The sequence below is a fragment of the Oenanthe melanoleuca genome, chromosome 2 (assembly GCF_029582105.1).
Source record: "Oenanthe melanoleuca isolate GR-GAL-2019-014 chromosome 2, OMel1.0, whole genome shotgun sequence".
NCBI lineage: Eukaryota > Metazoa > Chordata > Aves > Passeriformes > Muscicapidae > Oenanthe > Oenanthe melanoleuca.
In genome coordinates, this window is record NC_079335.1 from 13,114,888 (window position 1) to 13,127,286 (window position 12,399).

The 12,399-nt window shown below is 37.2% G+C and overlaps 1 protein-coding gene across 6 annotated transcripts in view; it reads right to left on the reverse strand.

Annotated features, from left to right (window-relative positions):
* The window catches only part of COL14A1 (collagen type XIV alpha 1 chain), a 109,273-nt gene that overhangs the window by 20,721 nt on the left and 76,153 nt on the right, over positions 1-12,399 (reverse strand). For all 6 annotated transcript variants that reach the window (XM_056486015.1, XM_056486013.1, XM_056486014.1 and 3 more), the window contains exons 33-38: positions 10,952-11,061; positions 9,620-9,778; positions 5,622-5,699; positions 5,249-5,335; positions 514-567; positions 18-113 (exon numbers count right to left, since the gene is read on the reverse strand). In XM_056486015.1, the coding sequence (XP_056341990.1) occupies positions 18-113; positions 514-567; positions 5,249-5,335; positions 5,622-5,699; positions 9,620-9,778; positions 10,952-11,061 (584 nt within the window). The remainder of the gene's footprint in view (positions 1-17; positions 114-513; positions 568-5,248; positions 5,336-5,621; positions 5,700-9,619; positions 9,779-10,951; positions 11,062-12,399) is intronic.

Below are 12,399 nucleotides of genomic sequence, written 5' to 3' on the forward strand. Positions count from 1 at the left end.
GATTCTTTGAGTCTCACAGGAAGCCCTTGGATAGAAAGCCCACTGGGTCCTTGTGGTCCGGGAGGTCCTTGTGGTCCAGGAACACCAATTTCACCTCGAGGTCCATCTGGTCCCTAAAGTAGCACAGGACATAAGCTAAACTCTTATCATATGGACAAAGGCAGCTTCTGTTTGAAGAATTAAATACCAATAGATTCAAAAACATCTGAAATATGAGTTAACATGATTGAGCAGTTAGGGTTCAATTTAAAACTGTCTGGGTTTTTTATAAGTACTAAAAAAAAGAGAATTATTTATGTGAAAGCAGTATTTGAATTTTATATCTTTTATCAAGGAACAAATAGGACAAGTAATTGTTTTAAAAAGAGCCATAGCAAATGCCAGTGACATTTCACTATGCTTTTTCCCCAAAGACACTGGAGACAATCTGGAGTTCATTTCAAGGTTGCAATGCAGCAGAGATAAACCAAGAACTCAAGCATCTGTCAAATGTAGAATGCTATAAAAAAGTACCTTTGGACCTGGATCACCACGATGACCTTTGGCACCTCTGACACCTGGACCACCCTGTAAAGCACAAGCACGGGACTCACTGAACACCAAAACTCTCAAACAGAAAAGAAATCCAGAGAAGCCCAAACAGATTCTTCCTGTTCCTGAATCAGCATTCAAGAAACAGTAAATATCCTGTCAATATCCTTCCACTGGAGCAATTAACTGGGAACATACTTAAGTGTGGCCATACACAGGCAGATTTAAACACAGATGTGACTTTTTTAGAGCCAAGAATGCACACTACGTAAGAATCAAAATAACACTGAAAGCTACAATATGGATGGAAATGTGGTCATGGGTTCCCTTCCAGCTGCTGAAACCTCCTGCACATCTGTCAGCTCTCACCAAAATCACATTGTTAAAGGCTGAGTTTCCAGCAAGGCCAAGAGCATTCTGGCCTGGATCAAAACCAGTGTGTTCAGTAGGACCGTGGCAGTGACCACTCCCCTGTACTCAGCATTGATGAGGCCACATCTCAAATCCTGAGTCCAGTTCTGGGCCACTCACTACAAAAATGACATTGAGGTGCTGGAGTGTATCCAGAGAAAGGCAGAGCTGGGGAAGGGTCTGGAGCACAGATGAGGAGCAGCTGAGGCAGCTGGGGCTGTTTACCCTGGAGAAAAGGAGGCTCAGGGGAGACCTTGTCACTCTCTACAGCTCCTGAAAGGAAGCTGCAGCCAGGTGGGGTTGGGCTCTTCTGCCAAATAACAAGGGACTGGATGAGAGGAAATGGCCTTAAGTTGAACTGCAGGAGGTATCAATTGGATATTATGAAAAATGTCAAGCTTTAGAAGAGGCTGCCCAGGGACATGGTGGAGTCACCATCCCTGGAGGTGTTTGAAAAACATGTAGATGTGGCACTTGGGGACATGGTTTAGTGACAGACTTGGCAGTGATGGGATAATGTCTGGACTCAATCATCTTGAAGGTCTTTTCCAACATAAACAGTTCTATAATTCTGCGATTCTAATGACTTTGGAATAGTTTTCAGCAAGCACAGCTCCAGACTCTACTAGACCTATACCATGGTTTCATTTGGAGCTATTCTTAGGTAAAATGCTCTTTTGGACGTTTTTCACTTTTTTGCTTTCTTCAGCAATACCTACATCTACTCATCATTTATTAACCAACTTTCTCCTTCTTTATTAGTATCATCTGAGACACCAGAGTACAACATATCTATGGATGGCTGCCATGAATGTGTTTTGCAACAACATCTACATGTGCTTTCTGTTCTAGGACAGCATAATTTTTTTGTATATATCAATTTCATTCTTCCCCACCTGAGTATATTGCCTAATCTCTTGGAATATGAGCTTTACAGGTATTCTGCCTATCACTGTACTCAGAAAGGACTTTGTACAACTAGACTTCATAACTGAATAGAACTCTTTAGGGGCTACAATAAGTACTTACAAAAATAACAACAGTTAAATTAAAGCTACAAGAATAGAAAATGAGCTTATATGCAGTATCTATGGGACTTTAAATAGAAGAAATAACAGAAATGTCTGGAAATCCCAGAGTACTGTTGCTCTGCAATGAAGGTATCATGGCATGGTCTTGTGTGATTACAAAATTTTCCACTACCTCTCCCAGCTCCCTCAGGCTTCTCTCTTCCATCCCACATCTCCATGGCCATGATCCATTCCATCACAGCCAGCTCTGACCCTAAAGTTTCACCCCATATTCTCCATGGAACCAAGTTCCCATTGCCAGTCGCAAAATTCCAGATACTCATATTTCTGCATTCTAATCTGCTGTCCTTTCTCCTTTCTCTGCCTTACTCTTAACTCTGAGATTAAAAATTCCTCAGCACAATAACGGCAACTTTTTAACACAAAATCACAGTTTTCTCCCATTTTATTCCCATAAATGGACTGCATTTTTTCTAAGAATATATACTTTAAAATAGTCGATGCTGAGCTATTAAATTATATGCTTTCAGATTCATGCTAAAGTTGGTACAATTGTCCGTGTTTTGAACTCAGTAACCTTGCTTGGTAAAAGCAGAATTTCCAGAAGAGCATTTATTTAACATTAAAGTATCAGAAGAGGCCCCCTCCTTTTCTCATAAACTTGTTTTGGTGTTTATTCCCAGCACTACAAGCCTGTGTGATTAATTTCAATTTTTTTTGGTGCTGCTTCTTTTTCTAGCCAAAAATTCATGTTATGCCTTCTTCCCTTATTTTGAATAACTTCTTAGCAGCCAGTGCTTTCCCCCAGAAATGGGTCTTAATCTTCGATTATCAAGACACCTCCTCATTTCTTTTTAGAGTCAAAACCCATGAAGCACTGAAATTTTTTTTTTCTCCAATTAAACTTCTCCAATTCTTCAATATATTTTTCTCTTTCACCTTTTTCAATTCTGCAGCATTCCTTTAAAATGCAGGCATTAGTTTTCTGTGAAATCTCATTTTTACTTTGCTTGGGGAGCTTCAGACAGCAGGATAAAATTCTGCCAAAAATGAAGCCATGAAAACAGAATCCCATGATGAAAACTGCCAGATATATTAACTCTAAACAACACTTTGTCTTACCCGAAGTGACGTGTTTTCCAAAAGGTTAAAAATTCTTTCTAGAATTACTATCCCAAACAAATGGAAGCATTTTATTTGGAGTGTTTTTAGCCTAATGTCTAAAACTGGCTACATGGTAGGATCCTGATCTCTTAAACAGAAGAATCCTTGGCTTGGATAAAAATCACATGACATTTTAATGACTTGGAACACTCCTGACCAGACATAGCACATGTGACTTTCTGACTTTTGGTTGGCACATAGATGAACACTGACTTATTCTTTTGCTCTGCTTTTTTGTAGATCTTGAACTTTTTTTTTCTTCTTCTTCTTTTTTTTTTTTTTTTTTTTTTTTTTTTTTTTTTCAGAGCTCTGCCATCTAACTGCCTGGCAAAAAAAGATCAGTTATAACAGGGCAAGTTTCAGAATCACAGATTTCTCTGTCTTGGCAGTGATTTTTCAGTGATTTGCTTGATTTTAAGCTTTCTCTTGCCTGGCACTATGCTATTCAAAACATGGTTAATCCTAAATGTAATATATAGAAGTATATTATTGATGGGTTAAGCCTTAGCAATTCCTGATTCACATATCTTTTGAATTATAGTAATATACATCCTTCCAGACAAATAATTTTCAAATATTTTTCATTTTACTGTGAAATGTGGTCAAACTACTCAATTTAAGTTACATTTTTATGTGAATTATCCCATTGCCTTTTTTACAGAACACAAATTGGGTGCTAAAATGTGGAAATTAAAACTTTAACCCATACTTGTTTAATAACCTATATTCAAATAGGAGAACAGAATAATTTCTCCTTGTTCAAGAAGCAGGTTTTAAGTGAATTTCCTTTTGTACCAGAGCTTGAAGAACAGTTCTTGCAGAAAGACTAACCTCTGAGTAGTCAGGAGGATTAATGTCTGCTAGGACCTGCAATGTGAAGGCCTTGCATGCAAGTCAATTTTGTTCTTAAACATGCATCTCATGTCATTTGTGTACTTAACACCAAAACCATTTTCCTTTACTTTCTTCCCTGGCTCTTTCATTTAAAAACATGCACTTGGAGCATCCAGCAGACAGTATGAGCAGAGAAACATGCAGTTCAAACTTTTCACAAAAGAGCCTCACCTCAAACTCACTCAGTGAGCAGACCTAAGATAGCAATCATATTTATCTAGTTGTAACAGAAAAAAACATGACCATTCAACAAATATCCCAGTAAGGATTCTTGTTAAAACAAATCAATGATGGACCATGGCAGAGCCTTTCTAAATTGATAAAAATCAGCCTTGGGATGCGAGATTGAGTTCTCAAAATTTAGTGGGTCAGTATCTCCATTGTCTCAGTTTACACAAGACAGTAATGAGAAAGGAGATTTATTCCATCTATGATACTTCACTGACACAGAGGGAAAGTTAAATAACTGTCTTCTACAAGAGATTATCTAATCCCACTGGTTACACAAGGAACTTAGACACTTACATCTACACAGCAAATTAATGAGTGCCATCAAAATGACACCACTAAGCATATGCAAAAGTTATAACAGTGTACATTTCATAATTCACTGGAAAACTAAAAAAAATATTAAATTCAACTTTCCACAAAGACAGGTTATTTAATTATTTCTTCCCTTCATGGCTCTTGGATACCTCTCTGCCTCTAAGAACTCTCAGAAGAACCTGTACTTCCAGTTCTACTTTCCAATAAATATTGTTCTTAGATAGCTTTTAAGACAGAAAAGTCTTCTTTCATCACATACTAGACAAGTGGCATTGTCATGTTCCATATCTTTAATTGATAAGAAATCTGTAAACTGAGTATTTCAGAACTCTAAATTCCAAGCTACATTTAATACACATCTGCTAGAGTAGACAGAGAGCAGGTGATTAAAAATTTGAAAATAAATGGCACTACCTATGACATATCTAATACTACAGACAGGTCAAAGGGTTCCAGGTGTAAAGAATAGACATCTGTTTCAGCATAATACTTCTTTACATTATTTATAACATCTTCAATATAAACTGAATATAATTTTATCTCTCTGCCAACACTTGAAAGTGTAATTTAACCTTATTAGTTATACAATGGCAGTATATTCACATGTTTGGAAATAAAGGTGGCCAGTGACTATTTGGTACAGTTCACTACAAAGCTGAATAAAACCTTACCGGTGGTCCAGGAGGTCCAAGGGGACCCTTATTGGCTTCTGAACAGGAACAAGCATGAGGAAGGGCAGGACAATTTTCCTCATCTCTCTATGAAAAGGTTAAGACAGGAGAAGAATGATGTCCAGAATTTCAAGTGTTAGGTATTTTATCAATCTAAGACATAGTATTAAGTACAGTCTAAGACACAGTACTCAAAGGCACCTACTTGATTGAAAAAAAAAAATAGACCTTATTGACTTTCAGTAGGACAAGTAGTCCAAGCAGAGAATGGCTTTTTCAAAGACCTTTAAGCATCCATTTCCAATAAAAAATTTGTCACAACAAAGTAGAAAATAAAAGGTAAATTCTACAGCTATTGAAAGAGGTGTCTTACCAAGCCAGGAAGTTCACAGCATTTGTCTCGATTGGCCCATGAGGTAGCACAAATAATGTCAAACATCTGTAACTGCAGCTGTTTCAAAACAAGGGTGATGTACAGTATGACTGTTAGATGTAAGATCAGTGCAAAATGAAGGCATCAGCAAGCAAAGTAAACTTGATTCAAGCACTCAGATTAGACAAAGGCTTTTGACTTTGAGCAGAAACCACAATGGTACCAAAATGGTTCATCCACTTCTTTTACCAAATGTGTGCCTAACCAACTCATCTGAACTATCAGATATTACATGAATTGAGCAAAGCTGTTCAAGGTTAAAAGCTGCATACATCTGTTGTATTTTGCCATCTTGTTTAAATTCGTTATTTTGCCCAATTGTGTCCTCCAATATCTTTCTATAGAAAAATAGACATCAAGGGTCAGGAGAAAGAAAGTTGAGCTTCTCTGAATAATTCCTCTTAACCCTCTGGTCTGCTGTTCAGATTTTATCTAGGACAAGGTCTTCTGTAGACTATTACTTATACTGGAGCTGAGCCACAAATAATATTTCTCATTTTTTCCAGTTTAATTTTACTTTAGAATATGCCCTCTCTTATCCATATTATCCCCAGGCAATGATAGCTTAAGAATGGGGAACAGCTTGCTCACCACGTGACAGCACTGGGCAGAAAAGAAAATTCCCATCACAGGTCTGGGAACATGGTTTAGACAAGAATTTAATCTGCAAGAACACACAAATTTGCTAAAAATAGTGGCTTCTATATACTCAGAAACAATATACTAAATAGGGCTCAATGGTAAAACCAATTATCTCCTTTACAGCCTTGACTGAACAAAGGGATCTAGAGAGATGAAGTTTTCTTCTGTTACTATTTCTATTCTTTTTCCATGCCTTGTTTATGTGCATACTGAACAGAGAGTGGTATGGAACAGAACATCCCATTAAATTAACCCCACATGTTAAAAAATTCGAGGAACTGCTAGAGATAGAACTCTGGGTTTGTTCCCATTATTTTCAGTGGCATTATTTTAAGATCAGAACAGAGGAATGAATTTTAAAATTTTCTTATAACTGCATTGCTTCTAAAGCTGTTAAAATGAACTACATATGTGCACCTTTGGTTTTGCCTCTTTTTTTTTTTCTTATAAAAGTCAAATATTGTATTTTAAATAAAGGTATACTTTCACATAAGTAGATGTTCTCCTTGCCTTCCAGCAAATTAGCTGATTTGTAGATCTGCTGTACTGCAGATGCAGGCAGAGTGAGCTGGCACCATGCAAAACACCTCAGACAGCTGAAGTGCAGCACGAAGGCATCGCTTGGACTCTCAGTTTGGCTCCATGGAGACCCCCCTAAGTCCAGCAAGTCTGTGTCAAATAGAAGCTGGCCCCACGTGGAGCCACTTAGATCCCTCCCTCTATCCCTAAGTTCCTAACTCCAGGAGGCCTCACTGGCTTGAGAGGAGCAGCAGATGAAAGTGCAGGCACACACTGCTCTGGGACACAATACCTGGGCATTTGCATGATACTGCTCTGAAGCAAATCAGACATCCCGGAAAGGGGGTGCAGCATCACCCAGAGCTGGTTCTGCAGAGAGCCTTGGGTTCAGAATTTAGGCTGTATTGCCATTATTTTCCCTAACCCAGTCCATCCCAAGCTATTCTGTTATCCTGAGCAATGGTAGGATGACAGCACTAGCTAAATTTATGCATAGTGTACATGCTGTCATTTTGTCTGGACTAGGCAATCCAGACATCCATAGCAATACAGTATGTTAGTGTAAATTAAAGAGCAAACAGACATTTTCTGAAATGCTGTATTCACCAACCACATGTTAGATGACTCAGTATTCTTTTTCAAAAACACTATGTGGGTTTTTCTGACTCAAGTTAAAACCTAAAACAAAGCTTTCTTTGCGAGCTAAACATTTATTCATAAGTCTCTGCATTCATAGTGATTTTGCTTTCTAAATATCCAGCTCTGCAAGCAGAATCAGTAAGCTGGAAAAGTCCTCATCTAACCAGTCTGCAGTTCTGCAAATGTTTCTCAACAGATTACATTAGACAATACTATTAACAGCACATATATATGCAAGCAAATAAATTAAAGTTCAAAGAGGAGGAAACATCAATAAAGAAAAGGTCTGTGAATCGTAGATAATGTTTTAAAAGTTGGACTTCTAATTAAATCCCACTGAAGGAACAGAAAATATGACTTTCTGCAGTCCCCAGTCAGGTTTCATTGCTCTGGCTACAATCTAATCCTGAGATGACTCATTCAGGACTGTTTAAAAGGTTAGACAGCTTGAGCCTAATCCTCTTTTTGATCTCTATCTCTATCTCTCTATCTCTGCCTGTTCATTTTACCACTGCACACTGTATATATTGATGGGAAAGAAGACTCTGGTACAATTATATTTCCTCAAAACTGAGATGTCTGGCAAAACTTTAATGGCTGCTCTGTATTGATTTATTTTAAAAATACACTAAAAGCATTCTGAGAATGTTAAACTGTTCCATGTGAATACAATTAGAACAAAACATCCACAATTTTGTTCCAAAGTAAGTGCCTGCTTACTTTTGTGTAATAAGCATCTCTAAAATCAAGAGATCAACTTATCTAGTAGCTGAGAATCTCTATCCTGTCTCCTACTAGATTCCTTTGATGTCCTCCAAATTTTGGAATAGGAAACCAGCTCATTCACATTTTAAATGTGACTATTCAAAGAACTACTCCATATAAATAAATTGTGCAGAATGAATACTTCAGAGGATGATATTTGGGTGCTTTCTTGATTTTTTTCTAATTTGGTATATATGGTAATACTAGAAGACAGCTTTACACTACTAAAGAATTTTCATCTTCATCTAGACATTTCTAATCTTACATAAGCTTTACACTTCATTTGAACAAAATCAAATTTTTCAGTGAGTGGGCAGTCTGAATTTTTTTGTATAGATTACTATGTCCTAACAAAAGACACATTTCTTTCCATTTCTTTCCACAAAGGCTTTTCTAATTCCAAGATTTCCTAAGTCTGTCTTTTTCTGTTTCTATTGGAATGTGACTACAAAGGTTTCTCTGTGTAATTGTCTTTACAGGCTTCATATAATTATTATCCATCTGTTTGAGTCCTAAAAGCTCTTTTTTTTTGTAGAGAGACATAGTCTGAGGGCTTATTTTTTGCTAAACAAGAGTATTTTCATATATTAACAAGAAAAAACATATTTGAAACCTCATTCCTATTCAAATCAATCCTTGGTTCAAGGTTCAGATTCTCTGCTAACCTCATTTTCGGGTCAATAAAGTTCAAGGAAAATTTGCATATTATGCATAAAAAAGTCAAAATCCCCAAAACAAAACAAAATTTAAATGCTCTCATGGTTGCCAGGTAAAAAGAATAATAATTTACTACTTTTAGAGAGTAATTTCAGAGGAATAACTGAGCACTTAAACTGGAGGAGAGACCTTTCACTCTGAAAATTTCTTATATTATAAAAGACCTAAGTATACCAAGATGGGAGCTTTTGGGGACAGTATATGCCAATCCAGTTCAATTTTTTAGTGAACAGACAATGAATTAAGGAGCAAACAGAGAAACAGAAGGAATAACAGACACAGGGAATAATTACAAAAAAATTAAAAACCCTAAGTTTAAATAATTCCAGGCAAAGGAGTTATACATTGTATTACTCTATGTAATTAAATTTGGAACACAAGTCATATCTGAATGTATCAACTGTGTTTACATATGTTTTTGAGAATAAAATTTCAACAATGATGATCTTATGATTCTAATTATTAAAATAATAAAAAATCAATTTTGCCAAGTTGACAATTACTGCAGGCTTTTGCAGAATTTCTCAAATACTGAGGCTTTACCTTTTAAAACACAACTTCACTTGGCTTCAAGATAAAAGTAACTGCAAAGTTCCCAAACAGTTGTTTTTTAGGATATTTATGATGTTAGAAGGAACTGTTACTGTCCCACTCACCGGTGCAGAATTGTCTCTTGGTCCCCTGGATCTCACCATCCTCCCCAGCACTTCTATGCCATCAGAACTAATATTTCCTGCTGCATTAATGGTCTTCTCACCCACTTCCTTGCAGTCAATAATTATCTTGGCAGTGGTCTTACTGATGACAACATGCAACTAAGCAAAAGAGAAGATGCTTTAACATACAAAGGAGATATGGGATATATGTGTTTTTCCCTTGGGAAAAGGTGGGCATTTTTAAAAATGAGCTCCTAACTCCATGTTTGCTAATGAAACTCAAACACTCCAAAGCCAATAACCCAGGTGAACTCTAGAGGTCCTTTCCAACCTGAATTATTCTATGATTGTAATCTGTTTAATGAATTTAGTTTATTTTTCTACTTCTGGAACATCTGCAAAGAAATTTGCAACTTACATAATTTATTCAATAAGTAAATATTTTGTCCCAACAAAACAGGTACACAGTGTTCCTATACCACTCATATCCCTGGATTTTTGTGGTCATTCCTTGCACAGAGCATTGGATTTTCACCATTACAGCCAGCCACTCGCAAAAGCCAAAACTAAGCAGCAAGATTTAGTTTGTAAATTATACATTGACAGCAAAAGCTATCACAGTGAAATTTTCACACTGAAAAAATCAAATCACGTCAAATGCAACACAGAGAGCAGAGCACAACAAATAAATTCTTTCCTTCTGCCTTGATCGTACTCTGTTGTCCCTCACTGATGCAGCAGACACTCCCATAGGGAGGAATAGCTACAATTATCCTGTCATGAACAAACACTCAAAGTTTTTGTTTGTTTTGTTTAGGAAAGATCCAACATCAGAAAAAAAGTCAATGACAAAATTACCCTCTACAACAAATAGGTGCTACAATCCCAGCACTGCTTCACCTGCTTTCAGAAAGAATGGTAAAAGTTCTCAAATAACAAAAGGAAGTTCAATGTGGCATAGCTCTTAAAATATATTTTAAAATTACAACTGATGAAAAAACTATCTTTTTTCTAGACATTTTATTTTGAGTGACACTGCCAACCCAAATCTTAAAAGGAAAAGCTGACTGGTTTCTAAACTACTGTTCAAGATATGTATTTTTAAATGAACTTAAAACGAGCAAAAAAAGTATGAGAGGAAAACTGAACATATCAGCTTCATGATAACTATGATTTGCTTTATGTTAATCTAATACTGCAGAGACTTAGGACAGTAAGGTAGGTGATGCAAAATACACTTTTTTTAGCAGCAATTGACCTCATGAAACATGATTTTGAAACACAAAAAACTCACAAGCTTTTATTCAGAGTGCTTTTTTTCCCATTACTAACCTTATGAAAACTCCCATAAAATATCTTCCTTATTTCAGGACCTTCAAAAGTTACAGTTTGAAAATCTCCTTTGTAGTCATAGTTAAAGAAAGTCAGAGTTTTTCCACCATCTGTGTGAAATCAAAATTAAGAGCTCGGTGTTAAAGAAAAGTCCTGATACAATATTTGAAAGAGTCAATTTGCATTTGACAAAGCAGACCAAAGACAACAACTCAAATGTTAGTAAAACACATTCCTAAACATTCTGACTTGGATTTAACAATTTGTATCAGAGAAATGTTCTTTCCTGGTTTGACAGGAAGGATAGACCAGTAGTTCTGAGTCTACCTCAGCCTTGTCTACCTGGTTCTACTCTCCCATTAGCTCTTTGTGGGTGCTGGACAAGAAAAGCTCTTCCTCAAGCCATCTAAATGCCTAATTCCCACCTATTTCAAGGTGATAAACTGGCAGCTATGAAGAACAGGTATCACAATAGCTTCATAGTCTCAACACTAAAACCTTGTAAGTTATAAACCCTGTTTCACAATTGTGAAAGTAAAACCAAGCAGAAATGAAGAGTCATCAGGAGTTGGTTTCTGTGGTTCTAACTTTGCTTTTCACCAGACTGCTTTTCCTCTATATTGTGGGGGTCCAGAGTATTCCTCTGGCTTCCTTGGAAGGTTTAAGACCCCCCTGGCGGGGTCCCCAAGGACCCTGGAATGGGACCCAGGTGTCTCGGGGGCTGGATTTGGCTCCTTGGAGCAGTTTGCCAACATTGAGAGAAGAAATGCAAGCCACAAAAGTAAATGGAGTGTAAATTGGACTGTTAGAATGTAGAATTAGCAGATTTCTAAAATGTTTGTGATAAGGGACACGTGGCCAACATGGAGAATTGGGGGTGTGGATATTCTTCCTCCTTCTTCTCCGTGTCATCCATGCTGGGTGACACGCTGGCACTTTTAGATTGGACAAGAACAGATCTGGACCATGTAACAAGATTGTATTGTATTGGGGGTCATTTGTAAATACCTAGTACGTAGTTTAGACTATAAAAGATAAGTCCTGCCTCTGCCGGGCAGATTCTGCCATGGACGTCTGGCGAGCAGACTGCTGTTCGCTGGACAAAGCATTCCTGAGATAAGGAACAATAAACAACCATGAAAACCTCTAAGAACAGCCTCCTGCAGTCTCTCATCGGCGGGCATTGGAAAGAGCTGGGTTCCAAACCACCTGCATGTCCACCAGAGGTGATCTCAGGTCTAAGGAGACACCTCAGGATGTGACACTATATATGCTCCCAGAACCACTGGCTTATATCAAGACAGATTTGATTGGAATCAGATTCAAAGCACCGGAAATTTTAAAAGCAGAGGAGTACCTCACATCAGACTGCATCTAGTATAGATCATTGGAATCCAGTTTAAAGCAGTTAACTCAAAATTTGACTCTAACTCCAAATTAAATTAAGG